Genomic DNA, 23,346 nt, shown 5'->3' on the forward strand with positions numbered 1-23,346 from the left:
TTTAAATAAGGTGGTAGATAAGGCAATATTTAACAGTTTTAAATGTTTAATTTTCACATTCCTTCTGCCTGGGTGGAACACACACTCTGTAAAAAAGCAACTGATGATTTTAATCAGCAATTATAGCTCATTTTAAGAACATGTCAATTACAAAAAAATGTGCTGGAGACAATGATTTCTGTAACAAAATATATTTGTTTTTTTTACAATGCTGTGAAACTGATCTGTCCCTCACAGATTTGATTTGCGTTTTTTTAACCCCCATTTCAGATTAAATTAATGTTAATATGAGAAAGATAACCCCACAAAACAACATACAAAAATGCAATTTTTGAATTTCGACTTACATTATATAGAAGAAAAGCTTCCCAAACCGACCTGGCCCTATGTTGATAAGTATTTGACTGTACTTGAGGTTGATCACGGTCTGTTTGAGCAGCCATACAGAGGGTGATTGATGGCACTATGACCCACCTCCTGGCTCTGATTGGTCATTTCTAGTTAGCACTGGGAGAAGGCAGAGGAGCTGGATTTTGTTCTCAGATTATCCATCTCATACGACAGTGACAAAAAATATATAAAAGTTACATATTTCAGCTTTAAGTGTGAGAAAATAAAAACAGAAGAAATCTGAAAGAGGGAAAATATCCTTTCACACCACAGTGTAATACTAATACATAATATAAATCCGTATTAGCTCATCTATGTTACCTATGTAACATCTGTTATACTCATATCTATGTTGTTAGCTGTGTGATCTCTGACTCAGGAGAGTCCTGCTCTTTGTCAGATCTGATCCTCCTCTCAGCCGCTGTGGGCCAGACCGGCAGCAAACTCCAGCAGCGTGCGCGTCGGCCTCCCGGACATGCCCTTCCTGAGGTAGGGAACTTCATCTTTGTTGCTCATCACTCCAGCAATGTCCAGGTGAGCCCAGTGAGGAGCCGTGACGAACTCCCTGAGGAAGGCGGCGGCTGTGCACGCACCACCAGAACTGCATAGGATAAACAGAGAGCTGGGTCAGGAGGCCGCCAGGCCACTTTCACCCATATGTCTGTTAATGACTTTGTTTTTATTAACCAGATAATAAAAAGGAAGGAAGAAAGAACAGAATGAAAGAGTAAAGCAATAAGAGGACAGAAGGAAAGAGCTCAAAGACTGCAAGCAAAAAGAAATCACAAAAGGAAAGATGAAAGGAAAGAAGGAAGAATGAGTGAGAAGGAGTAAAACAAAAAAGAAAAAAGAAGAGTCAAGCAAAAAAGTAAGAAATGAAGAGATGGGATTCAATGTAAAGCCGGTCGGGTAAAACAGGATCTGAGTGTAGCAGCGGTCTGCTACGTACCGGCTGTATTTGCCGATGTTGTTGAGGTCGGCCAGCTGGCTGTCAGTGACCTGGTTGGTGTAATGTTGGAACAGAGGCATCCTCCAAACTCTGTCACCTGTCACAACACTTGCCTACACACACACAGAGCATGAGCCAACAGAGAAGCTGGTACAGTAGTGAGTGTTGCTGTGCTTCCTGTCTACCTGCTGCAGCTGCTCCCACAGCCAGTCTGAGTTGGTAAACACTCCTGTTGCCGCCGAGCCCAGAGCTACATCCATGGCACCTGCAACAATAGGTCCGACACCGTCTACCATCATTTCTCTACAGCGCTTCCATTCAGTTAATACCATAATAATAACACATTTAACTTTAACAGAGCAGTAGTGGTAAATCCTGCAACCTGATCTCACCTGTTAGCGTAGCAACGTTAACGATAGCTCTGGGGTTAAAGGTGTGTCCATAACAGAGAGCGTCAGCCAGGATCAGTCTGCCCTCTGCGTCTGTGTTATCCACCTTCATGAAACAAAAACCTCATTAGTAAATACACGCACGCGCGCACGCACGCACACACACACGCACACACACACACACACACACACACACACAGTCAGGGAGCTGTTTGGACCAATCATACGTCTTCATTTACCTGGATTGTCTTCCCGTTCTTGGCCGTGACAACATCGCCTGGTTTGGTGGCCTTCCCGCTGGGCATGTTCTCACACAGCGGAGCCAGACCTGCTCCGAGCACAAACATGAAGGCTGTTGGTCTGGGCACAATAAAAATGGAGGCACTGGCAGAAAGGAAGAAGAAGAAGAAGCAGCCCACCAACGATGTTCACCGGGAGCTTCAGAGCCGCTGCGGCAACGATGGAGGCGCAAACTGTGGCGGCTCCGCCCATATCGGCTCGCATTGCGTCCATGGATTGAGACGGCTTTAGAGAGATGCCACCGCTGAAAACACACACACCACACACACAGGGATCAGAGGGGGGCATAGCTCACACACAGTCTACCAACAATGAGACGACATGATGATAATCAATATGAGTTGTGGGTGTGTTTGTGATGAACCTGTCGAACGTGATGCCTTTCCCCACAAGCAGCAGCGGCGGCTGCTGGCTGTTTGCTGAGCCGCTGTAGTGCAGCTCCAGGAAGACAGGGGGCTCCTCTGAGCCCCGGGCCACGCTGAGAAACGCTCCCATCTGCTGCTCCTCCATCCAGGCCTTTGATCTGCAGGTAAAATACACAAACATCAATAAGTAATAATAATAAATCTGGTTATGTGCTAAGTAAGAACTACTTTTCTGTCTCTGCAATCATCAATAATCATAATCTCACAAGAGAAACACTGGAAATATTTTACCACTAACATCAGCATATTCTCAGTCATACAGCAGCAAACAGTTGGTAACAAATAAACACAATAAATAAGAAGTTACAAAGTAAAAAACAAAGTTCATAAATAAGTAAAGTAACCAAGTCAATACCTGTAAGTAAGCAAATCATATTAATATCTCAATCATTAAAGTTAAGATAGTTGAGTAAATCAATAACTTCAAATTCAGTTACATAAGCAAGGAAAGAAAAAACAGTTTGGCAAATCTAATTTATAAGTGGGAAAACCAGAAAAAATACAAGTAATTTCATAAATAAGACAATAAATGAAGAATGAGGGTATCTAATGAGTAAGCAAGAAAATAAAGTACATAAATAAGCAAATGTGCAAATAGTGTAGCATTTCTCTCTCTCTCTATATATATATATATATTTTTTTTTTTTTTTTTTACAAAAATAGAGTTTATGCAATATTATATTATTATCAATATATGAATTGGAAATGGTCTCAAAAAACATTATCATCCATCGCAATAATTTCTGGGACAATTTATTGTCCAGCAAAATTTGTTACATTGACAGGCTTTCAGAAAACAACAAACTTGGCTCATGGTCACATGGGTTACAGAACTCCAAAGGAGCCTTATAGTCAATAAAACAAGTCAGAAATCTACTAAAAACAGACACAAAGTTTATTGTCGTTTTGGTTTGATACATGCAGTTTACAGGAAGTGAAGGAGAATGGAAACCCAACAAACCGTTTTTTGACGGTGACTCGTTCAGCGTGCGGAGCCAGTTTCTCTTCGATGGTGTTGGCAAAAGCAGTCGGAGTGATCCGATTGGCCGGAGCTTCCATGAGAAAACGCGCCAGGTTTTGACCTTCTGCATAAACTACGCCTTTCTTCCAACCGTCCACATCAGCGCTGGTGAGACACAGAGAGGGACGGTCAGTGGGGCAAGAAAACCTGCAGACTGAGAAATACTCAAAATACAGAAGAGTAAAAATCTAAAATGTTCAGCTGAATGTAAAAAAAAAGAGAGAGAGAGAAAGAGAGAGAGAGAGAAAATAATTAAATACAGACTCTACAAAGATTTAAAAAAAAAAAAGGACAAAGCAAAAGATAGCTTGTGGAAGTCAAGTTGTAATAATGGGTGGTTAAAAAAAAGATTAAAAATGTTTTTTGTTGTTTTTTTAACTTTATTAAACTAAAATGTGCAAAACAAACAGGTATTGCATTAATAAACAGCACATCAAAAGCAATATGTAAGAAGAGTTCACTTTGAAACAAACACAGGGCAAATTCAAGCAAGATAAATAGAGAAATAAGGAAAGAAAATACAATAATACAAAACAGATTAATCAAGGAAAAAAGAAAAGATGAAAAAACATTTTTTTAAAATTACTCAAAAAAGAAAAAATATATATTTTTTATTAAAAAAATGTAGTCAGAGGTTTTTAGAAAATACTTTTCGTACTTAAAAAGAAACATATTGACTTTAATGTTAATCAAAAGATTTTAAAAGCTCAGGTTACCTTCCATGTAGCTGTGAGGTCACTCTGGTCTTCTTCTTAGACTTCAGTTCATCGTAGGAAAACAATCCCAGAATGGCGCCTTCTGCTGCCGACTTGGCATCACCGCAGTCGTCCACCTCAACGTGACTCACCTTCAGTTCCTGGAGAGTCCGACAGCCAGCTGAACAAAAAGAATATGTACATATACAAACATCAATAAAACCATTTCTGAAACCGTATGTGAGATCAGACGCCGGAGCGGATCGTACCAGACACGGCCTGCCTGATGTTCTCCTTCTTGCTGTTCCACTTCTCAGCCCCACACACTCCTTCACTCTCTTTGCCCAACCCGACTACTGCGACACAGGGGAAGTCCTGAAGGAGATCAGAGCACGTTTTACTCCATCACCATTAGAAGACGGGGAGTGAAATGTTAAAGCAGCGTCTTGTTACCTGGTGAATCCCATAGAACAGTCTGTTTTTGCCTTTCTTCAGACCAGGTCCGGCACTGAGGGCAAAAACAAAATGTTTAAAAACACTCAACTGCTGTCCATAAATAGTTTATTCATTTTGCAGTCATCTCATTTCCTGAATGAGTAAGATAAACATAAGAAGAAAAAAAAAACTACAGTAAAAATAACAAGCAGACCCATTGACTAGAGGTGCACCGATCTCATATTAATATCTGTATTGGTCTCAATATTGAAAACATTTTTTCACTGTTTTCCTGTATTGGATCAGTATCAACCGATACTAAGCCTCAGATATCTGTATCGTATCTGAAGTGAAAATAGTAATCGGTGGATTATTACTAGACATGACAAAATAAGCAATAACTCAATTAATCACATGATAATTTAACAGGAGCTTCATAATTTCCATTTGCATGAATTATTGTTTTCCTCTCTCTGGATGTCTTCAGTCTGGTGCTTTGGCCTCAACCAGCCCCTTTTATGGAGGATAATTTTGCTTACAGAGTCTTCATAATTTATTTTTGTTGTTTTCTATATTTGGATATTTAAAATGTCTTCCAGTTCCAGTGTGAAATTGTCATTAGAATTTAAAGTTTATTGCTCTTTGAGAATGTGTTCTTGCATCATTATGCTACAACAATTATGTTACTTAAAAATGGTCTCAAAGCAACAATATAAAATGTTTATCGGAGTAACTTTAGGGACAATTTATCATCCAGCAAAATTTGTTTTGGTGACCCAGTCCACCAGCATCCATGAAAAGTCAAAAACTGGCAATACAAAAACAGGCAATAATTCCAAGGTAAAATGTGACCATAGACTTTCTGGTGTGTTTAGGTATTGCAGTAAAATATGAGCCAGTTACTAGTGACAGGAGTTTTCTCCACTGCTATCCAGCTGGCTGAAAGATGTTTGACGCACGTTCTCCAATGTTTACCAGGAAGACACATTTGACTGTCTGAAGACAGCAAGCAGTCTTCCTCATGATGTGTAAACCAACACCAGGTCACAATAAAACACTAAAGTTCTAGAGATATCCCACTGTGATTTTAATAAATCCAGACACGATTTTTACTTTTTAAAATTTAATCACCAGTTAGCTTTCAACGATACTCTATTTTACTTTGATGCGCATGTAAACTGTTGATCACATCAGCTGACAAAAGAAGCGACTCACATTTTCAGCAGCTCTGAGAGCTTTCCAGACAGAGACTGGTCAAACCTGGCTGCTGCCTCCGTCAGGTGAACACCTTCCTCCTCTCCGTCCTTCTCAAAGACTCCCAGGACCAGGCCCTGCAAACACACACACACACACACACACTCACTGACAGGTCCACACTTTGCTGCTGAGACTCTCAGGATCACTGAACACCTGGTAAACTACTCACCTTTCTCTCCTGCAGGTTAGTGTGTGAAGCAGAGAACGGCCTGCAGAGATATTTCCTCACGGCCGTCTGCGCAGCTTTCCTCACAACAAGCATTGTCACCTCCTCAACATGTAATAATCTGCGTTAATATCCTAGTTTTACCTCACTGGAAGGTCAGGCGCTTCTCATGCGGTAAAGGAAGGCAGACGACCCCCGACAGAGTCGCGTTAAAGTGGCGTCACCGACGAGATAGGACGACGGGGGTTTTGTCGCCACCTAGCGGCAAAATGTCACTGTCTGTCCTGTGGAGTACAAAGTGTGTTTTAAATGCAATTCTGTCATGTAAATTTACAATAGAATGCATTAAACTTTATGATTCTAATTTGACCAAATATGGAAAATGTTATAGGCCTTTCTGTCACGATACCAAATTTTGATGATAAACCAGTAATTATTGCAATAAACGATATATTGCTGTTTTAAGATAATTTTCAAATGATATGTTAATAACAGCATGGTATTGCAGTTTGATATGTGAAAGAATAAAAATTTATTGGTCTTGACACTGGAACTGGAAGATATGTTAAATATCCTAAATAAAACACAACAAAAAACAATAAATAAAACATAAATATAAGACACACACACAACTGAAACCATAATTGAAATAGATCCATAAACAAATTTTTCTTTGAAAATGTGTTAATCATCACAATTGAAGTTATTGAAGTCATTTTAACTTATCATGCGGCAGGTTTATTAATCTATGGATACTGTAACATGGGCATTCAGTGAATCATATATGCAATTACATGCAATCTTATATTTAAAAAAATGTTTTTTGCTTGATTGTTTTGTTTACATACGTTTCAGATTTATTGTTTGCATTGGGTGGTTTCCTGAATGAAAAGAAAACTTCCTGCTCAAACTTAGGCCATCTTAATCATCTTTCAGAAATGCAGAACTTTACCATAAAATTCTTAAAGTTCTTGACTTGCATAAAGATTCATAAATATCTACTATTAGAAACCAAAGATACATTTTCCCCCATTTATGCTTCTTGAACAAATGCAAAATTAATTCAATGGATCCAACAGGCAATCATACAGAGTAACCGAATGCCTTAAAAAGGGCTTTGAATAGGAACCAGACACACAAAAAAAGGATCAGATAACTGGGAATGATATTTTAAATGTCTGTAATTCACATTCTCTATGTACAATGAAAAAATAAATAGCATATTTACAGACATTTATTTACTACACAAACCGAATTTACAATACTGAAGGTAAAATATTCAGAATGATTCTGTTGGATCACTCTTCATCGTCCACAGTACCAAAGTAAACCCAACAATAAATCCCTATGTCTAAACTAGACAAGTTGGCTTTTTCATCAATTATCTATTCAGAACCAATAAGAGCAAATAAACATTGAGGTTCTTTAAAATCAGTTTTCAGTGAGGATGAGTGTGAAATAAGTTTAGCTTCTATAAAACAGTGTCATCACAAATGTCAGTAAGTGGTTTTTTTTCTTTTCCACGCTAAAAGCAGAAGACACAACCAATAACTATTTTTCTGTGTGTGTGTGTGCGTGTGTGTTTGTTTATAATACCTTGTGGGGACCATTTTCCTGACACATACTACGTTGTGGGGATCCACTGTTCCTTGTGGGGACCGAAGCCTGGTCCCCACAAGGGGAAACACTGTTTTTGGGTCAGGGGTTAGATTTAGGATTAAGGTATGAATTGGGTTTCTGTTAGGGTTAGGTTAAGGGTAAGGTTTAGGCTGTAGAAATGAATGGAAGTCAATGGAAAGTCCACACAAAGATAGCCACACAAACATGTGTGTGTGTGTTCTTTAGTAGAGCAGGTCCAGGGCAGAGATTGTGAGCTCTTCCGGCTTCTTGATCTCTGGTTTGGGCAACTTCATGCGACTCATAGCGACCACTCCACAAACGGCGAAGTGAGTCCCAACGCTGCCAACCCCCAGCCAGAAGGACCAGTCCAGGCTGTCATCCAGAACCTCCAGGACGAAGAGGTTCTCTCCATGGTTTGCCACCCGCTCAGTCAGACGGTGGTGCTTCACAGCTGCCAGGAAACAAAGAACCCCCAGGGCACCAAAAAGAGCTGCAAACAGAAGAAAGAACTTAATTTCCCTTCAGATTTAAATATCTATATTTATGATATCTGTATACAGTACTATGGCATACTAGGGGCGGAGAAAAAAGCCTCCTAGGTTACCTTCCAGAAACCTTGGAAATTCAGACCACATGTCTCCAGAAATAAAGATCAAACTGAAATATGCCTTTTTTATGTTTCATTTGGATGAATGACTTCTTCCTCACTGACTGGCCTTTAGGTCCATGTCAGTACAGGACATGTTTCACTGTGAATAATCACTCTGTTACACCAGCTTCAGCTAAATCAGCGAAAGATTAGGGAGATGACAACGAGGCCGTCCAACCTCCAGGACTTGGGCCTCATTATCAAAGATAAATCATCAAATATCAGTGAAACCTGCAAAAGGCTAGTCAGCAACACTAAGAAGTGTTTGATTATTGTAATGCTATTAAAATTTGTTTTCATGAATTATTAATTAGTATTATTATTTTTAATGAATACACTCTTTACATCACTTTGGAGTAATGTTTACCTTATTTTATATTAGACACAAACCTCTTGATTGAATAAAAAAATATTTTAAACCTAAATATTAAAGGGATTAAAAAATGTTTGGGTGTAATTGTTAGTAATTTAGTTTAAAAAATTATAAAGATAAATAAATAAATAATACAAAAAAGCCTAATAAAGGCAAAACATGTTGAAGCCAAGCAGAACAGTGCAGTGTTTTTACCAGCAATGAAGTTCCATAGGTAAAGTCCTTTGTGCCCTTTGATGCTCTGGTAGGGGACCTTGCGTGCGTTGTAAATGCAAAAGGACAGGCTGACCAGGGCGAAGCCAACTGCCCCCAGCAGGAAGAGAATCACCATCATGTGAAGACCCCCATTCAGCGTCTGCACCAGCTTTGGAAAAACTACAGAGGCGCACAGAACAGAGGGACGAGCTTAGGGAGGAAACGCTCAGATCCTTTCTTTCTTTATTCTCAGTCCAGAACCTTTTGACAGCATATTCTTTATTTGCTTGATAAACAACTTGACTTTGACCTGTGAAGCATTTAAGTGAAAAAAAGCTCCTAAGTTTTTTTTCCAACATATGTTTATTAGTTATTTTTCCATTTTAATACAGACAAACAAGCAACAAATAGGGAGACAGAACCAACTGCCACACAATAACATTAACATTACATTACACCGGCTCAAAAAAAAAAAAAAACCTATATACATACATAAATATATATACACATACAAAAGCTCCTAAAATTGAGCTTTTAGGAGCTTTTGTATGTGTGTATACATACAAAAGCTCCTTTTGTATGTATAAAAAATATCTATCTATCTATAAATCTGATCTTAAGTGATTTTAAGTTGTTGAAGATTGTGTTTAAGCTCTGAGGCTTTTCTGTTTTCCTCCCTTTCTATATTTTTAATTAGAGATGTAGTCAAAAAAGTATTTAAGTAAGAGTAGCACTACGACATATTTTTATTTGAGTAAAAGTAAAAAAAAAAGAAAAAAAGCTTTTACTCATCTTTATTAAAGTTTCATAAGTTTTACTTTGAAAGAATTTTATTGTTTGATTTTGATATTTTGTAATGCTGTTATTTACATGAATTATTCCCATTTTGGTCCTTAAAATACCAGCATTTTCATATAACTTAATATTTTGATGATGTCATTTTTAAATATTAAATGATGATTTGATCAGTTACATGACTAGCCTTTTTACCAAACGCTTTTTTACTCTTGAGTAATTTTTTGTTGACGGCTACTTTCTACTTTAACTTGAGTAAAGTTGAAGTAGTGCTACTCTTACTTGAATGTGTACGGTACTCTCCACCTCTCTCCATTACAGTCACTTTGGATCTTACTGTATATTTTGGAGCGCCTGTTTCCGAGTCCGCACCTCTTGGTCTTTCCTCCCTGGAACAAACCGTAGTAAATGTCCCCGATAAACTGGTCCAGCTCCGGACTGGACGCGTTCACTATGTCCACCCCGGTTTTACACAGGATCCGTCCGACAACCCACCGCTCTGTGGACAGGGCCACCACCAGGAAGGCCACCGAGCCGACACACAGCGCCGAGGCCACCGAGAATGTTATTCGTTTCCACAGAGAAGGCATCTTACGAGCTCATGGTGCCCCGGGAAGGTAAGAGGACGCCGGGCAGCGGCCGCGGGGCGGGCTCGGGGATCACCATGGGTTTATGGAGTCGTTTATCGTCTCCTCTCAGCTCGGGAAGAGTAAAGCTATGAAGCTTCATGAAAAGCCGCTGGGCCCGGCGTGATGTTGCATCTATTCATGTGTAAGTCACACGGGAGGAGAAATTGAATCTATGGGCGTCAGGGAGATCTCTTACCGGGAGAAACTCGATCCGCATCCCGGTTTCTGCGCGCGCATACACAAACAAACACACACACATTTATTCACGGGAGAAATTAACCTTTTCCAACTCCAACTTTGAATCAATCATTTCTTATGGCTTATAGGCTGAGCTCCTCAATCAGCTGTAAAATTAAACGCATTCTTAAAGTCAAATGACTTTAGGGTCGCTGATACAGCAATGACCCTAAAGGTCAACTGAAAGCATCGACTCAACATGTTGACCTGAATAATGTCCCATCCTTCATTTCTTCAATTCCTCAATTAAATTAATGATGCTTAAACTGTATTACAAACCCAGCTCTGTTGAAAAAAAGCATTTTTATTTTAGTTTTTGCCTTTTTGTTACTTTTAAAATTTCAGACCATTAAATAACTTTTATTGTCAGGCAAAATTAACCTGAGTAAATATGAATTGCAGGTTTCAAATGATTTCAGTTAGGGATCCAAATGAACTTAAAGTTAACAACTGCTATATGTCAAACAGTATGCACCGGCACATACCAACAAATACAAGACATAAAAAGAAGACATAATTACTAAATACTTTCTATCATCAATCAGGACAGTGTTTTAGATGCAAGACATATTTGATTTTAAGGTTACTGTAAAAACCTGACTTTCCCATTATGTTATTGTTTCCAACTTAAAAATGGAAACTTCTCTTTCTTTTTCCAAGTAAAACTGTACTGTTGTTTTAAAATGTCAATTAGCTTGGCAGTATTTTAAAATGTAAGAATGTTGAATTAATTGACAGCTTCTGCATAAATCCAACATTAGGGATTTGTATTATGAAGAAAAGTTTATTCTCTTCTAAAAATGTAAAACATAATCTTGTCTATTAAGAAAATACTTAAAGAATAAAACCTTGAATTTTTAAAATATGTGTTTATTGTACAATATTTTTGGAAGAATATGAACCAAATCAGAGTAGATAAATTGCTGCCTCTTCTGAAGAGACCTGGGTCCTGCTACAGTGCTTTGTGATGAAATCACCTTTCTCTAGAGACTCAGCCTGGAGTAGGGTGAGGAGTGCCAATATTCTATGGATTCACAAAATAATAATGCCAAATATATCTTTGTAAATAAACAAATCCACTTTAATGAACTTTAAAAGAAATTAGGATATTTGAAAATAATTGAAAATAATGCCTATATACCAACACATGGTATGTGATATGGTATATATCCACTATGTAAGAAAATTAAGAAAATATATTTTACACAGAGAGAAATATTATGATTTTTTTTTTTTCCTTTTTGTTGTCAAAGAAAATATATTGAGAGGTAAACAATAAACTACACATTCTAATGGTCATTGTCATGGTAAAAAAAAAAAAAGAAGATTTTTCTTTTCAGTCTATATTTTTTAGGACAAAGACCCAATAAAGAGCTATTTCAAAAAAGCAGTAAGAAGATATAAGACCAAAATTGAACAAAAGTAAAAGTAAAATTTCTGCTGAATACTCTGCAAAAACGTCTAAACCACTTCTTGGTCACTGATCACTAGTCAGTCTCAGTGTTGTAAACACTGACTCTTTTCATTTGAGGAGTTACAAAGTCCTTTATGGGCAGAAAAATCCCCCCATAATTTTTAGCGTGTATTTTGATCAAACTAACTGTGAGCAGTCATCAGGTTTTGAAGATTCAGGTAGAAGTCAACAAAAACTTTGGCGACACCTTCTGGTGAAATGGTGAAGATGCAGTGCGTGGTGACGTCACGGCGCGTTGCGCAGTCTCCCTGGCAGCAGCTGAGGCCGTTTTGTCGAAGATGGCGGATTCGCTGTCGACAGGTCTGGTAGAGGAGAAGGAAAATGAGAAAGAGGACAAGGAGAGAGCCACCAAGGCCGTTAACGTGGACCTGAATAAAAAGAAAGACGAAGTTGCTGACACGCGGGGGTTTCATGATAAAAATGGCGGCGCTAGAGGCCAAAAAGGCAACCTGTCAGGTGAGAGTCAGCCGGGTTTCTATAATTTCACTAAACAAACAGGCTGCTGGAGCTGTTGTTTCTATTTGTCAACAAGCACTTACACGCATATTTGCTCCTTGCATTATAGCAAAGACATTCAGCTCTCAGTTTAAATGAATTTCAGTGACGTGGAGCTGTGCAGCAGTGTCTAGTCAGATGCAGCAGTTGTGTTTACCACACTGAGATTGACCAAAACAATACAAAGACATATCCGGTGGCGATGCATCTAAGTATTATGTATTTTATCACAGCGGTTTCTGGTAACAAATTGATGTAAACGTGCAGGTCAGGCTGCTTGCGTCTTCGTTTTGCTGGACGTAGATACATTGCGCAGGCGCATTAGCAAGCTTTTTCACATAAGCGTTTGTGTGCAAAGTGTTAGTTTTTAATTGCAGCAAATCGTATGAATCAACGAGTAATTATCAGTGTCCTTGTCTATGAATTTCGTCTCTCCAAAATCGGAGTGAACGTGCCTGGTTCCTTCGTTCGTGCTGCATTCATTACATTACACCTTGTAATTCTGTGACAGGCGTTGCTTTGTCTGTGGCTTTTTTCACGTTTCTTTACAAGGTCCAAAAACTACAGCATGCATTCTCTACAGAATTGAGTTCGTGAATGCACACAATGAATTGAAAAATCATTTTCGATAACTAAATTCAAAAAGTAAAGTTTTCATATGTAGAAATATTGCACAGATATTTACATACTTTAAGTGTCTATATCTGTTAATTTAGATTTTTACTATATTTAATGTTTTGGGAAATTATGTATTACACATAGCCAATATATATTGAAACATGACCACAATGTGATTCAGAAACTAATCTTTCTATCCAATGGTCTACAGATTATGTTTAAGTTATGTGACTGAAAACGGGAGAAGACAGCGTAAACAAATGTAACATTAATTTGAAACAATGCTGTAAGGTTCTGTTCTGTACCAAATTCCATCAGTTTATATTTAAACAAAAATAGGTTGGGGAAAAATTCTGTAACTTAAATGAGCAGTATTTAAGTTAGTTTAACGGCTTGGCTTTTTCTTAAGTAAATATAAAACAAGAATTATCCAAAATATAGTATTTTACTGAAAACTAAGCAGACTAAAATCAATTTTTGAGCATTTTAAAATGTTTCAGAATTCCCAGAACTATGAATTGCAATTCTTACAATCATTTTTTTTTCTTTCTGCACCTTTCCTCCAGATCATAAAACATATTTGGTTTTATGACCTGGAGCTGCCACCCTGTTGTCACAAAGAACGAGAAAAAGCTCCACTAGCAGCAGGAGTAATCACAGCCATGAGAATTTTTGAAGCACAGTTTGGAGGAGACTGGAAGTCTGAGCTTCAAGAGCTGCCAAGCACAGATATTTCCAGGATATGGGAGCTGTCACATTCCTTTTGTTAATCTACTCTTTAACTAGATCAGATTAATGTAAATTTAGCATTTCATTTAGAAATTGATGTTCATGTATTAAGTGTTATCAGAAGAAGGTCACATCTTATCTAACCAGCTCATGGTGGCTTCTGAAGAAGACCTGATGAAGGAATTTATTTAATTTCTAATGTCCATTTTTCTTCCTTTAATTATTTATATGTCTGTGTGATTACTTCCAGATCTGTCTCTGGTCAGATTCATAACCACTGAGCTAACCAGAGGCTACTTTCTGGAACACAATGAGGCCAAATACACAGAGCGCAGAGAGAGGGTCTACACCTGCCTCCGCATCCCCAAAGAGCTGGAGAAGGTAAGCATACGAGCTCCAGAGAAGTCCATCATCGATCACTCCCACCAGAGTTAAACACACACGTTTACATGTCCATCTGTCGCCTCTCCCTGCAGCTGATGACTTTTGGCTTCTTCCTCTGTCTGGATACGTTTCTGTACGTGTTCACCCTCCTGCCGCTCCGAGTGATTCTGGCCCTTTTGCGACTCCTGACTGTGCCATGCTGCGGCCTCGGGTAATCTGCACTAATAGCTGTGGGGAATGAGACAGGTTGAAGCCAAACTCAATGGGTAATAAGCAGATACTAAAGTGAAACCAGATATAGATGCTTAAAGAGGCAGTGTTATGTAAAATCAAATTTTTTTTAGCTTCACATCATGTTCTAATGTTATCCCATCATCAAAAACATACCTGGAGTGTTGCCTTGATTCTTTCATGGTTGTTTGATAAATCTTCCAAGGCTCTGCCTGACAGTGCAGTCCTCTCCTGCAATCCCCTCTCAGCTCCTATAGACTAGCCAGCAGCAATTAGCAAGCACCTGTTGGAACTACGCATCTGCTTAGCTCATCATACAAACTAAGTGTCAGTGAAATGCTGGTAAACACGTTGTTAAAGGGTTAATAGAGGAGCCATGTATTGATGACTTCCTGGACGCAGAGTTTCAGAAAGAGAAGGAGTCTTTAAAGAGACAGAGGCCAAATTTCAAGGCGTTAAATTACAAAGTTAAATTTCTTTTAACTCGTTTTTGATATACATATAGAGCATTTTTATGATAACTGAAGGCAACATAGTTAGCCTACATGATTGTGCTATCAAATGGCACTTTGTGCCTGTAAAACACATAATACTGCCCCTTTAAGCAAAATAAATAAGACAGAAGATTAAGCGATGCTGTAAGTTTGAAATATGTTATTATTTTACATCTGCAGGTATATAATTTGCAGATGATTTTAATACAGATTTATTGAAAATTTTCCACATATTGTCTTGTCACAAGTCAATGACTGGACCTCAACATTCCTGCTCTAGCACATAAAATGCCATTCAAATACATTTAAGTTTGTAGGGATAACATGAGCAGGTGTGGAAAAACTCAACACTCCAGATACTTTTGCAAAGCAGAATCATTTATAGTTGTTAATGGGGATTTTTTTTACATTGTAAGTCTTTAGGAAAGTATTTAATTGTCTATAAAAGTGACTTTTTTTCTATATCTTATATGTTTGATTAAATCTAGTATCTATACTATTCATACTATTTGAAAGTTGTAAGTAAAAGCGCATTGAAATTTTGGGAACGTTTTCCCGTGGCAATATTTACATGTAGTGCAATGATAATTTTAACCACCAGAGGGCAGCAGAGGGCACGACTCATTCAGTTTGATTATATAATAATAAGCAGCATTTTGTGGCTCTTGCGTTTTGAATTTTAGCTTGGATTTTTTCCATCATGTAACATTCTGTTTCCTTTAATGTTTTCTGGGCTCCAGCGGCTCCCGTTTACTGCAGCCTGCCCAGGTGTGCGACGTCCTGAAGGGCTTCATCATGGTGCTGTGCTACTCAATGATGAGCTACGTGGATTACTCCATGATGTACCATCTGATCCGGGGACAGTCCGTCATCAAACTCTACATCATCTACAACATGTTGGAGGTAGAGTCACATGGTTGTCTCTGGGTTCTGGCTTTGTCTGCTGATTTCACATCCACCCACTGATTTGCTGTCGGTGCTTTACGTCAGGTTGCAGATCGCCTCTTCTCATCGTTTGGCCAAGACATCCTGGATGCTCTGTACTGGACCGCCACCGAGCCCAAGGAGAAGAAGAGAGCACACATAGGAGTGATTCCTCACTTCCTCATGGCTGTTCTCTACGTCTGTATCCTCACTGGGACTGACCTCTAAGAGTCCACAACACTGAGATGAAAACAGACTTAATGTAGTAATATTTGCCGGACTGCACTCTATCTGGATTATTAAAAATAACAATCTTTATGTGTTAGTTAATGGACTAGTTGTCCGAAGGACAGTTTGAGTGGAACAGCTTAGAAACACACACCAGCCTTTCATTGCTGAATGCAGTTTGTATTTTTGAAGCCAAATGATCATGTTCTCATTTTTATTCTGATCTGAATGGAGCATTTTCATCTGTTTTACACCATTTAAGGGTTTCTACAGTCTGGAAAACCAGAACACTCTACAAGTCATAGTTACATCTGAGTATGATTGGAAAAGGATAACAAATATGAAACATTTATTTCCCATATTCATTCCTTCCTTACTTACTTCTTTCATTTTTTCCTTCTTTTTTCCTTTGTTCTCCCTTTCTTTTTAACCCTTTTCTTCCTACCTGTCTTTTTCTGTCCTTCCTTCCTTCCTTGCTTTCTTGCTTCCTTACTTACTTACATACATACATACATACATATATATTCATAGTAAACTTTTGTATTTAGAATAAGTGTTACTGTTGGGACTCATCTTGTGTTTTACCTCAAACCAGTTTTCCTCAGCTGTTACTGATCTAGTCCTTCATGCCATTCTCATCATGGTTCAGGCTACGACACTGAATGTAGCCTTCAACTCCCATAACAAGTCTCTGCTCACCATAATGATGTCAAACAACGTGAGTGTAACTGTTTTCAATATTTACTCTTAAAAACTCGCTGCAGCAGAACGACTGAAGCTCTGATTTTGTTTCCCCAGTTTGTGGAAATCAAAGGAAGCGTGTTTAAGAAGTTTGAAAAGAACAACCTGTTCCAGATGTCCAACAGCGGTAAGTCGGAAGTCATTGGAGCCTCCGCACTAAAATCACACGTTTGGGATATTTTTATCCTCCCCTCTTTAACCTGATTTAATCCAAGGTAAATTTCTGGGATCGCGCTCAGCCGCAGTGGGCAGAAAGTAGGTTAATCCAGGATTGATTTGTTTTGTTTCCCACAGACATAAAGGAGAGGTTCACCAACTACATCCTCCTGCTCATTGTCTGTCTGAGAAACATGGAGCAGTTTTCATGGAATCCCGGTAACTAATATCAGCTCAGAATGCACGCAGCATGACACAGCTCCCAGCACAGATCCATTTTCCTTCTGCTTCAGCCCTTAACACAAACTTCCTTTCTCATCAGCCTACGTATCTGAATAATTATACTGATTTCAGCTTCCTGTGTTTGTCTTAGACCACTTCTGGGTCCTGTTCCCAGACGTAGTCATGGTGATCACATCAGAGGTGGCAGTGGATGTTGTCAAGCACGCCTTCATCACCAAGTTCAATGACATCAGTGCTGACGTGAGTCCCCTAATGTCTCGTTAGCCGGTTATTTACAGTCACTGATAAAAAATAATTTAAATCAGATTTAAATCAGAGATGGGTTTGAAAATGATTTGATCCTCAGGAAGCTGGTGTGTTTAGAAATGGCACTAGAGAGTGGAGTGATAGTGTTACAGGCAGTTTCTGGAGCGTCTGTCAGTTATCAGAGGATTGACTGTCATATAATTCTACAATTTGACATTCCAGAAATAAATTTGCTCAATAGAAACATGACAAATTTGAAAATAAAAACAAATTTTTTGATTAAAAAGTCTTGGCACTAGCATGAGGTGTTTTTTTTTTTGTTGTTTTTTTTTGGCTGTAGCAGAATTGGTTTATTTTGCAAAAGTTGAATGGAAACACTTTTTTAGCATCACACAAGTCACATAATCAATAACCGGATGCTGCCACTTGCGCAAACCGTGAAGAAAAAGATTTTTTTAATGACTTATCACAAGAACAAACTTATTCACATGTGACTTTAATTCCGTTTTTTTTAGTTATGTTGTGTTTTTTTCGACATTGGCGGAAAATGTACAAAGTTTACACACATTTGCAATGGAAGCGCAGCTGATGTTGCAGTTATGCAACGAAAACCAAATTATTTTGTTTTCAGCGTCATGTTGTCCACTCTTGTTAACACAACCCCTCTGATGAACTTTCATCCCACCCTGCATGTGAAACTGTTGTGTGATTGGTCAGAATTTTGTTCACGTTTGTTCACTCAGAAAAGTTCGATAACAATGTTGTGCAATGTGCATCTCACTGTGTATCTGCTGCTTCTGTTTGACCAAAACACTCAGCCTCTCACCAATGCCTTCCGTTATTCTGTTTCTGATAATATGGCAAATAAAATGGGATGTCCCAATAGGGCTTTTTTTTGTCACAGAGTCCTTTGACTTAGCGTATGTGTGATTCCATAGCAACCCAAGCAAAGCTCCAGCATGTTTGGTCAGCTGGTTTTGCCACTGTATGCGCTGTACAATGGCTGTTAGAAAACAAAAGTGTTTTGTCGTTGATTTACCATCCAGAAACCACTTGCTGTATTCTTGTTGCTGGTTGTAAATTTTTGTGAGGTGTATTTTATCACTCAGGTGTTTCTTTAACCCAACCTCCAAAACCTCAACCTGACCTGGATCATTTTTGTCTCTGTGTTTCTTCTCCTCTTCCACCTTCCGTAAATGTTCTGTTTCCTCTCTCTCACTCATGCGTATTTCAGTCTGAAACAGGATCTGCCTTCAGCTGAGCCACCTTCTTTGCACTCATTTCGATGTTGGTGGTTTTTACACCTCCTACCTTCCTTCCTTCCTGGTTTTTGTTAAAGCAGGAATTTACTAGATTATTTCACACTGTTAAATCCAACCACACTTTTTTTTTGCACCCACTTTCACTTTCTGCAACAAACATCTCTCTGCCATCACTTTTTAGACACACATACCTTCTGTTGGCTGTTTTAACGGAGCATTTGGTTATTTGTGGGTTTGTTGACTGAGAATTATCGGTTCTCTCTGTTTGTGTTCCCAGGTGTACGGAGAATACAGAGCCAGCCTCGCCTTCGACCTCGTCAGCAGCCGACAGAAAAACGTGAGTCAAACAACTTGAACTAGCAGCTGTCTTTACACCGATGTTCAAATCTTTTTCATATCGTAGGAATCATTTTGGATTGTACTGTATTTGTGGAGAGGTGGCATAATGACAGACCTCTCAGTATTAGTAGGGGAGCAAAATGTGAATTGGGGGCAGTGCAAAAAATTGTTGCTTTTCTGTAGAGTTTAAATATTTCACAGCCAGTTATATTGATGGTATGATTCCTCTGGACCAGATTTTTTGCAATTATTTTTATTGCCACTTTAATGGACTCTAAATACATAAAGAAAATATGTACTTTTAGTTGGTAAGAGTTATTGAAGAAATAAGCACATCTGACCAAGTTTAGATGCATAAAATAACTTAAATTCCAGTCAGAGGTCACGCTAGGCTTTTTCATTTTCTGTAATTTTGACTGACTGGGTCAACAAAATCCCCTAATTTTCTGTATTTGCCTGCCAGTTTTTAAAATGATAGTAATGACATATTAAAATGCATAAAATTTTATTCGGCTTAATTAATATTCAACAGGCTTGCAGCGTCGCAAAGGGACGACACGCTAAATGTGCACAGCCTTCGTATACACAGCCAAAAAAGACAAAGATGACTTTTCTTTCCACTTTTGTAAACCACCAAAAATACCAACATGGACAAAATTATGTTTTACTGCAAAACATCTACAGCCAGAACTGCTTAGAACGGTTTTTCTACAAAGTACTATCTCTGGGGGGTGGGGGAGGGGCTGACTACAAACACACCACACCTTTCAGATTTTTACTGGTGAAAACTTAGAAAGACATTTATTGATTTCTTTCTCTTTCATAATGAAGCACTGCATGGTTTTGGTTCATCATATAATTTCCCATAAAATGCACAGATATTTGTGGTTATAATTTAACAAATGAGGGAAAAAACTTGTACTATAAAACTATTTTAATCCTCATAGGAACAACTTTAAAAAGCTGCATTAACTTTTTAACCTGTAGTTTGTGGATATTAAACACAATTGCATGTTTCTGATTGCAGATTGAATTTTTATCTGTTTTCTCACATTTCTGTCCAACAGAACAAAGTTAGATTTGTCATTGGAGTCAGAAGTTAAACGAGGCTTTTCTGTTCTGAAAATGTTTGCAGGCTTACACCGACTACAGCGACTCCGTATCCAGAAGAATGGGCTTCATTCCACTTCCCTTGGCTCTGCTGGTCCGTCATTCGATACGTACACATAAACATAGAGTACCATATTACATTTTTACAGTGTTGCATGGTTCCAGCTGTTTTTTTCTGTTTCCATTTTCAGCTGATCAGAGTGGTGACAAGCTCAGTGAAGATCCAGGGTTCGCTCTCCTTCATGTGTGTGCTGCTGTTTTACTTGGGGTAAATATGAAATATAACGTTGTCGCTTGTTATGCTTTCGCACGTTTGCGTCGTACTCTCATATTTTTTTGTCGTTGCGAGCAGGATGATCACGCTCAAGGTGCTCAACAGCATCGTTCTCCTTGGAACATCCTGCATGTTTGTCAAAGAGGCCAAGATGGAGGAGAAGCTGTTCGACCCGCCTCCATCTGTCGCCTCCAGCCGTGCTAACTCCAGAGCCAACCGCAGCAAAAACACTTACACTGCAGCGCCACAAGGTTAGACAGCTACTCTCTGGGTTATACAGCAGCACATGCAATTAAAAGGGTGAAATTGACTTTTTTGAGCTTTGCACCTCATCAAACAGGTATGTTTTAATCTTCCATGGCTGTGCAAAATGCCTTGGTGAACCTAGCTTCCTATGGTTTCCAAGTTTCTGCCTCAAAGAGCAGCCATCCTCCATGACTCCCTCACTCAGCTCCTTCAGACTATCCACTATTTTCTTACACCCTTGTCCTTACTGGGGTCAGAGGAGGTGCTGGTGCTTTCAAGCGAGACATTTTGGTCAGGTTGCCAGTCGCAGAGTAACACAGACAGGACAAACAACCACGCACACACAATCACATGTTTTTGGACTGTGGGAGGAAACCGGAGTACCCAGAGAGAACCCACACATGCACAGGGAGAACATGCAAACTCCTTGCAGAAAGATCTCTGGCTGGGAATCGAATCCAGGACCTTCTTGCTGCAAGGCAACAGTTTCACCAACTGCGCCACTGTGCAGCCCGATCCTTCAGAGTAGCCTGCACATCTGCTGAGCTCATTATAGGAGCTACTTCTCAGTGAAACGCTGGTAAAAACGTTGTTAAAGGGTTAATAGAGGAGGAAAGAACATGACATTCTTAAAGAGACAGATGCCCAATTTCAAGGTGTTAAATTGCAAATTGAAGTTTCGTTTAAGACATATTTGATATGCATGTATATATAAGTTATATCAAAAGTTAACATAGTTGCTTGACTGTTATAAAATTATACTGTCACTGGAAAACATATAATACTGCCCATTTAAAATTTATGATTATTTTTATTAACTTAAAAAAGTAGAGTGTCAAATTAGAAAATGATTCATTATAATTTATTTTGATGGGCCTGTTGGACTCACCAGTATTTGTACCAAAAACTGTTTATTTCCTTACTTTCTCCACTTAGATGTACTGATATTGAAGAGGTTTTGTGTCGTGCGAGAGCACGCAACTGCTTCAAAACCTGAATTCTTTCAAGGTTTTTTTTTTACACATCTTTGTCTACATTAAGATATTTGATGCCCAATAGCTACCAAAGGAATTTCACAGTGTGAATATTTCTGTGCCATTAAACTCTTAAACACTTTCTCATCAACAGAGCCTACGTCAGACAGAGCAGGAGTATCACTGACACCGGGTGTTTCTCCACCCACAGAAAAACCAGAGGGCACCTCCTCCGCCATCCCAAAGAGCGACTCGGACACATTCCTGACGACGCCAGACGAGGACGACGAGGACAAAATTCTAAACAATGACATGGGGCTGGAAGGAGACGGACTCAAACACAGAACGCCCAAGAAAGACTTGCTGGAGATAGACCGATTCACCATCTGTGGGAACCGGATAGACTGACCGCTGAAGGGAACCCCAGCCCATGTCCTGGGATCTGACGAGGGTCACGGAGCGTGCTCAGACCCGACTCGCACTTATGCACCTGACTCTTGGAGTATTTATTTATTTATTACTGGCAAAAACCAACCCAGGCATCAAGCTGTTACATCAGACGTTTCCAGACGGGTGCTGCAAGAACACCAGGAAACAACCAAACGGAGAATAAAACCACTGAAAGGAAATCCAGTCTGGATTGTTGGAGCATTGCAGCTGGACTGTGAGGTTGTGTGTGTTTCAAAAGCACAATTATTCCTAGAACAAAGAGTGTTTTTTTTTTGTTTTTTTTTAATAGAACGAAAGTTGTCAGATGTCGACTTTTTATTTAGAAAAAAATCTGACAAGTTTATCTCTTTAAAGTATGTTTTTTTTTATTGAAAATGTTGGATGTTTTTTTCCTAAATTTTAAACCTTAAGCTGCGCATAAAGGCATTCTGCAGACACTGGCGCCAACACGTTCAGAAGGACTGATGCAAACAAGCCTCCGAGCTCATCGGCTTCATTTCTCTGGGGAGTTTTAGTGTGAGATCGTCTGTGTGGGTCTTCTCTTTCTTTTAACATCACTGGGAGGACCGTGTGAAGGCGTTTGTTTGCAGATTATTTTTTTATTTTTTTCGCTAAGGGGAGATTTAAGTTTCCACAGTCGTGTAACTATGGCAGCAACATTGTCGCTGAGCATGTTGGAAACGTTGATCTTATCCGTAAATTTGCGACTGAGATTCCTGCTAAAAGAAATGAATAACTTTGATCATTTTAAGCATTTCAGCTGTTCAAACCAGCGTGGAGTTCATGTCTGCTGTCGCTCGCCAGCTCTGACTCGTGAAGACGTGTCCTGTTAATCAGCTGTTTGTGAACCAGTTGACCCAAATTGCTGTGAAATCTGCTGTTAATCAGTTGATTACGTGAAGTCGCCACAGGCCTTTCTGCTTCCTCTCATTTACCGCCATCAGCTCCTACGTTCGTTTTAATACTACGTTTGGTGGTATTAAAATCTGACCATTTTAATACCAGCAACATTAAAACAGGTCTTCCTTATTAGTTTTCTTTAACTTACACTGCATTACTAAACCATGTATAAATCTTTAATTTTTTTACATTTGTCATGTCAGACTTGGATTTTTGGGGAGATTTTATCCGGTAGACAAACATAATGTGAAGTAACAGGGAAAAAAAAATAAGGTCTTTAAAGGGACAGTGTTGTGTAAAATC

At 38.9% G+C, this 23,346-nt stretch overlaps 4 protein-coding genes across 4 annotated transcripts in view; 2 read left to right on the forward strand and 2 right to left on the reverse strand.

Annotated features, from left to right (window-relative positions):
• Positions 1 to 32: 32 nt before the first annotated feature.
• On the reverse strand, positions 33 to 6,123 carry lap3 (leucine aminopeptidase 3). The gene is made up of 13 exons (XM_007549629.2): positions 6,031 to 6,123; positions 5,820 to 5,935; positions 4,623 to 4,677; positions 4,439 to 4,544; positions 4,191 to 4,350; positions 3,415 to 3,579; positions 2,393 to 2,551; positions 2,148 to 2,272; positions 1,968 to 2,056; positions 1,732 to 1,834; positions 1,525 to 1,604; positions 1,340 to 1,452; positions 33 to 991 (listed from the first exon to the last, which is right to left on the reverse strand). The coding sequence occupies exons 1-13, from the start codon at positions 6,121 to 6,123 to the stop codon at positions 805 to 807; spliced, it is 1,551 nt and encodes a 516-aa protein (XP_007549691.1). The 3' UTR covers positions 33 to 804.
• A 1,542-nt stretch (positions 6,124 to 7,665) lies between these two features.
• clrn2 (clarin 2) lies at positions 7,666 to 10,508 on the reverse strand. The gene is made up of 3 exons (XM_007549630.2): positions 9,997 to 10,508; positions 8,865 to 9,044; positions 7,666 to 8,137 (listed from the first exon to the last, which is right to left on the reverse strand). Exons 1-3 carry the CDS (start codon positions 10,247 to 10,249, stop codon positions 7,869 to 7,871), a joined length of 702 nt encoding a protein of 233 aa, XP_007549692.1. The 5' UTR covers positions 10,250 to 10,508; the 3' UTR covers positions 7,666 to 7,868.
• A 1,729-nt stretch (positions 10,509 to 12,237) lies between these two features.
• Positions 12,238 to 22,464, forward strand: LOC103136394 (transmembrane anterior posterior transformation protein 1 homolog). The gene is made up of 14 exons (XM_007549631.2): positions 12,238 to 12,455; positions 14,092 to 14,222; positions 14,318 to 14,436; positions 15,691 to 15,853; positions 15,941 to 16,076; positions 16,723 to 16,820; positions 16,901 to 16,970; positions 17,138 to 17,218; positions 17,373 to 17,482; positions 19,028 to 19,087; positions 20,225 to 20,293; positions 20,391 to 20,467; positions 20,552 to 20,724; positions 21,848 to 22,464. Exons 1-14 carry the CDS (start codon positions 12,278 to 12,280, stop codon positions 22,099 to 22,101), a joined length of 1,719 nt encoding a protein of 572 aa, XP_007549693.1. The 5' UTR covers positions 12,238 to 12,277; the 3' UTR covers positions 22,102 to 22,464.
• LOC103136470 (transmembrane anterior posterior transformation protein 1 homolog) overlaps positions 22,124 to 23,346 on the forward strand; it is an 8,023-nt gene continuing 6,800 nt past the window's right edge. The window contains exon 1 of the mRNA XM_016670262.1: positions 22,124 to 22,154. Within this exon, the coding sequence (XP_016525748.1) occupies positions 22,124 to 22,154 (31 nt within the window). The remainder of the gene's footprint in view (positions 22,155 to 23,346) is intronic.

This window comes from Poecilia formosa, unplaced genomic scaffold (genome assembly GCF_000485575.1).
Source record: "Poecilia formosa unplaced genomic scaffold, Poecilia_formosa-5.1.2 Scaffold32, whole genome shotgun sequence".
NCBI classification, from domain to species: domain Eukaryota; kingdom Metazoa; phylum Chordata; class Actinopteri; order Cyprinodontiformes; family Poeciliidae; genus Poecilia; species Poecilia formosa.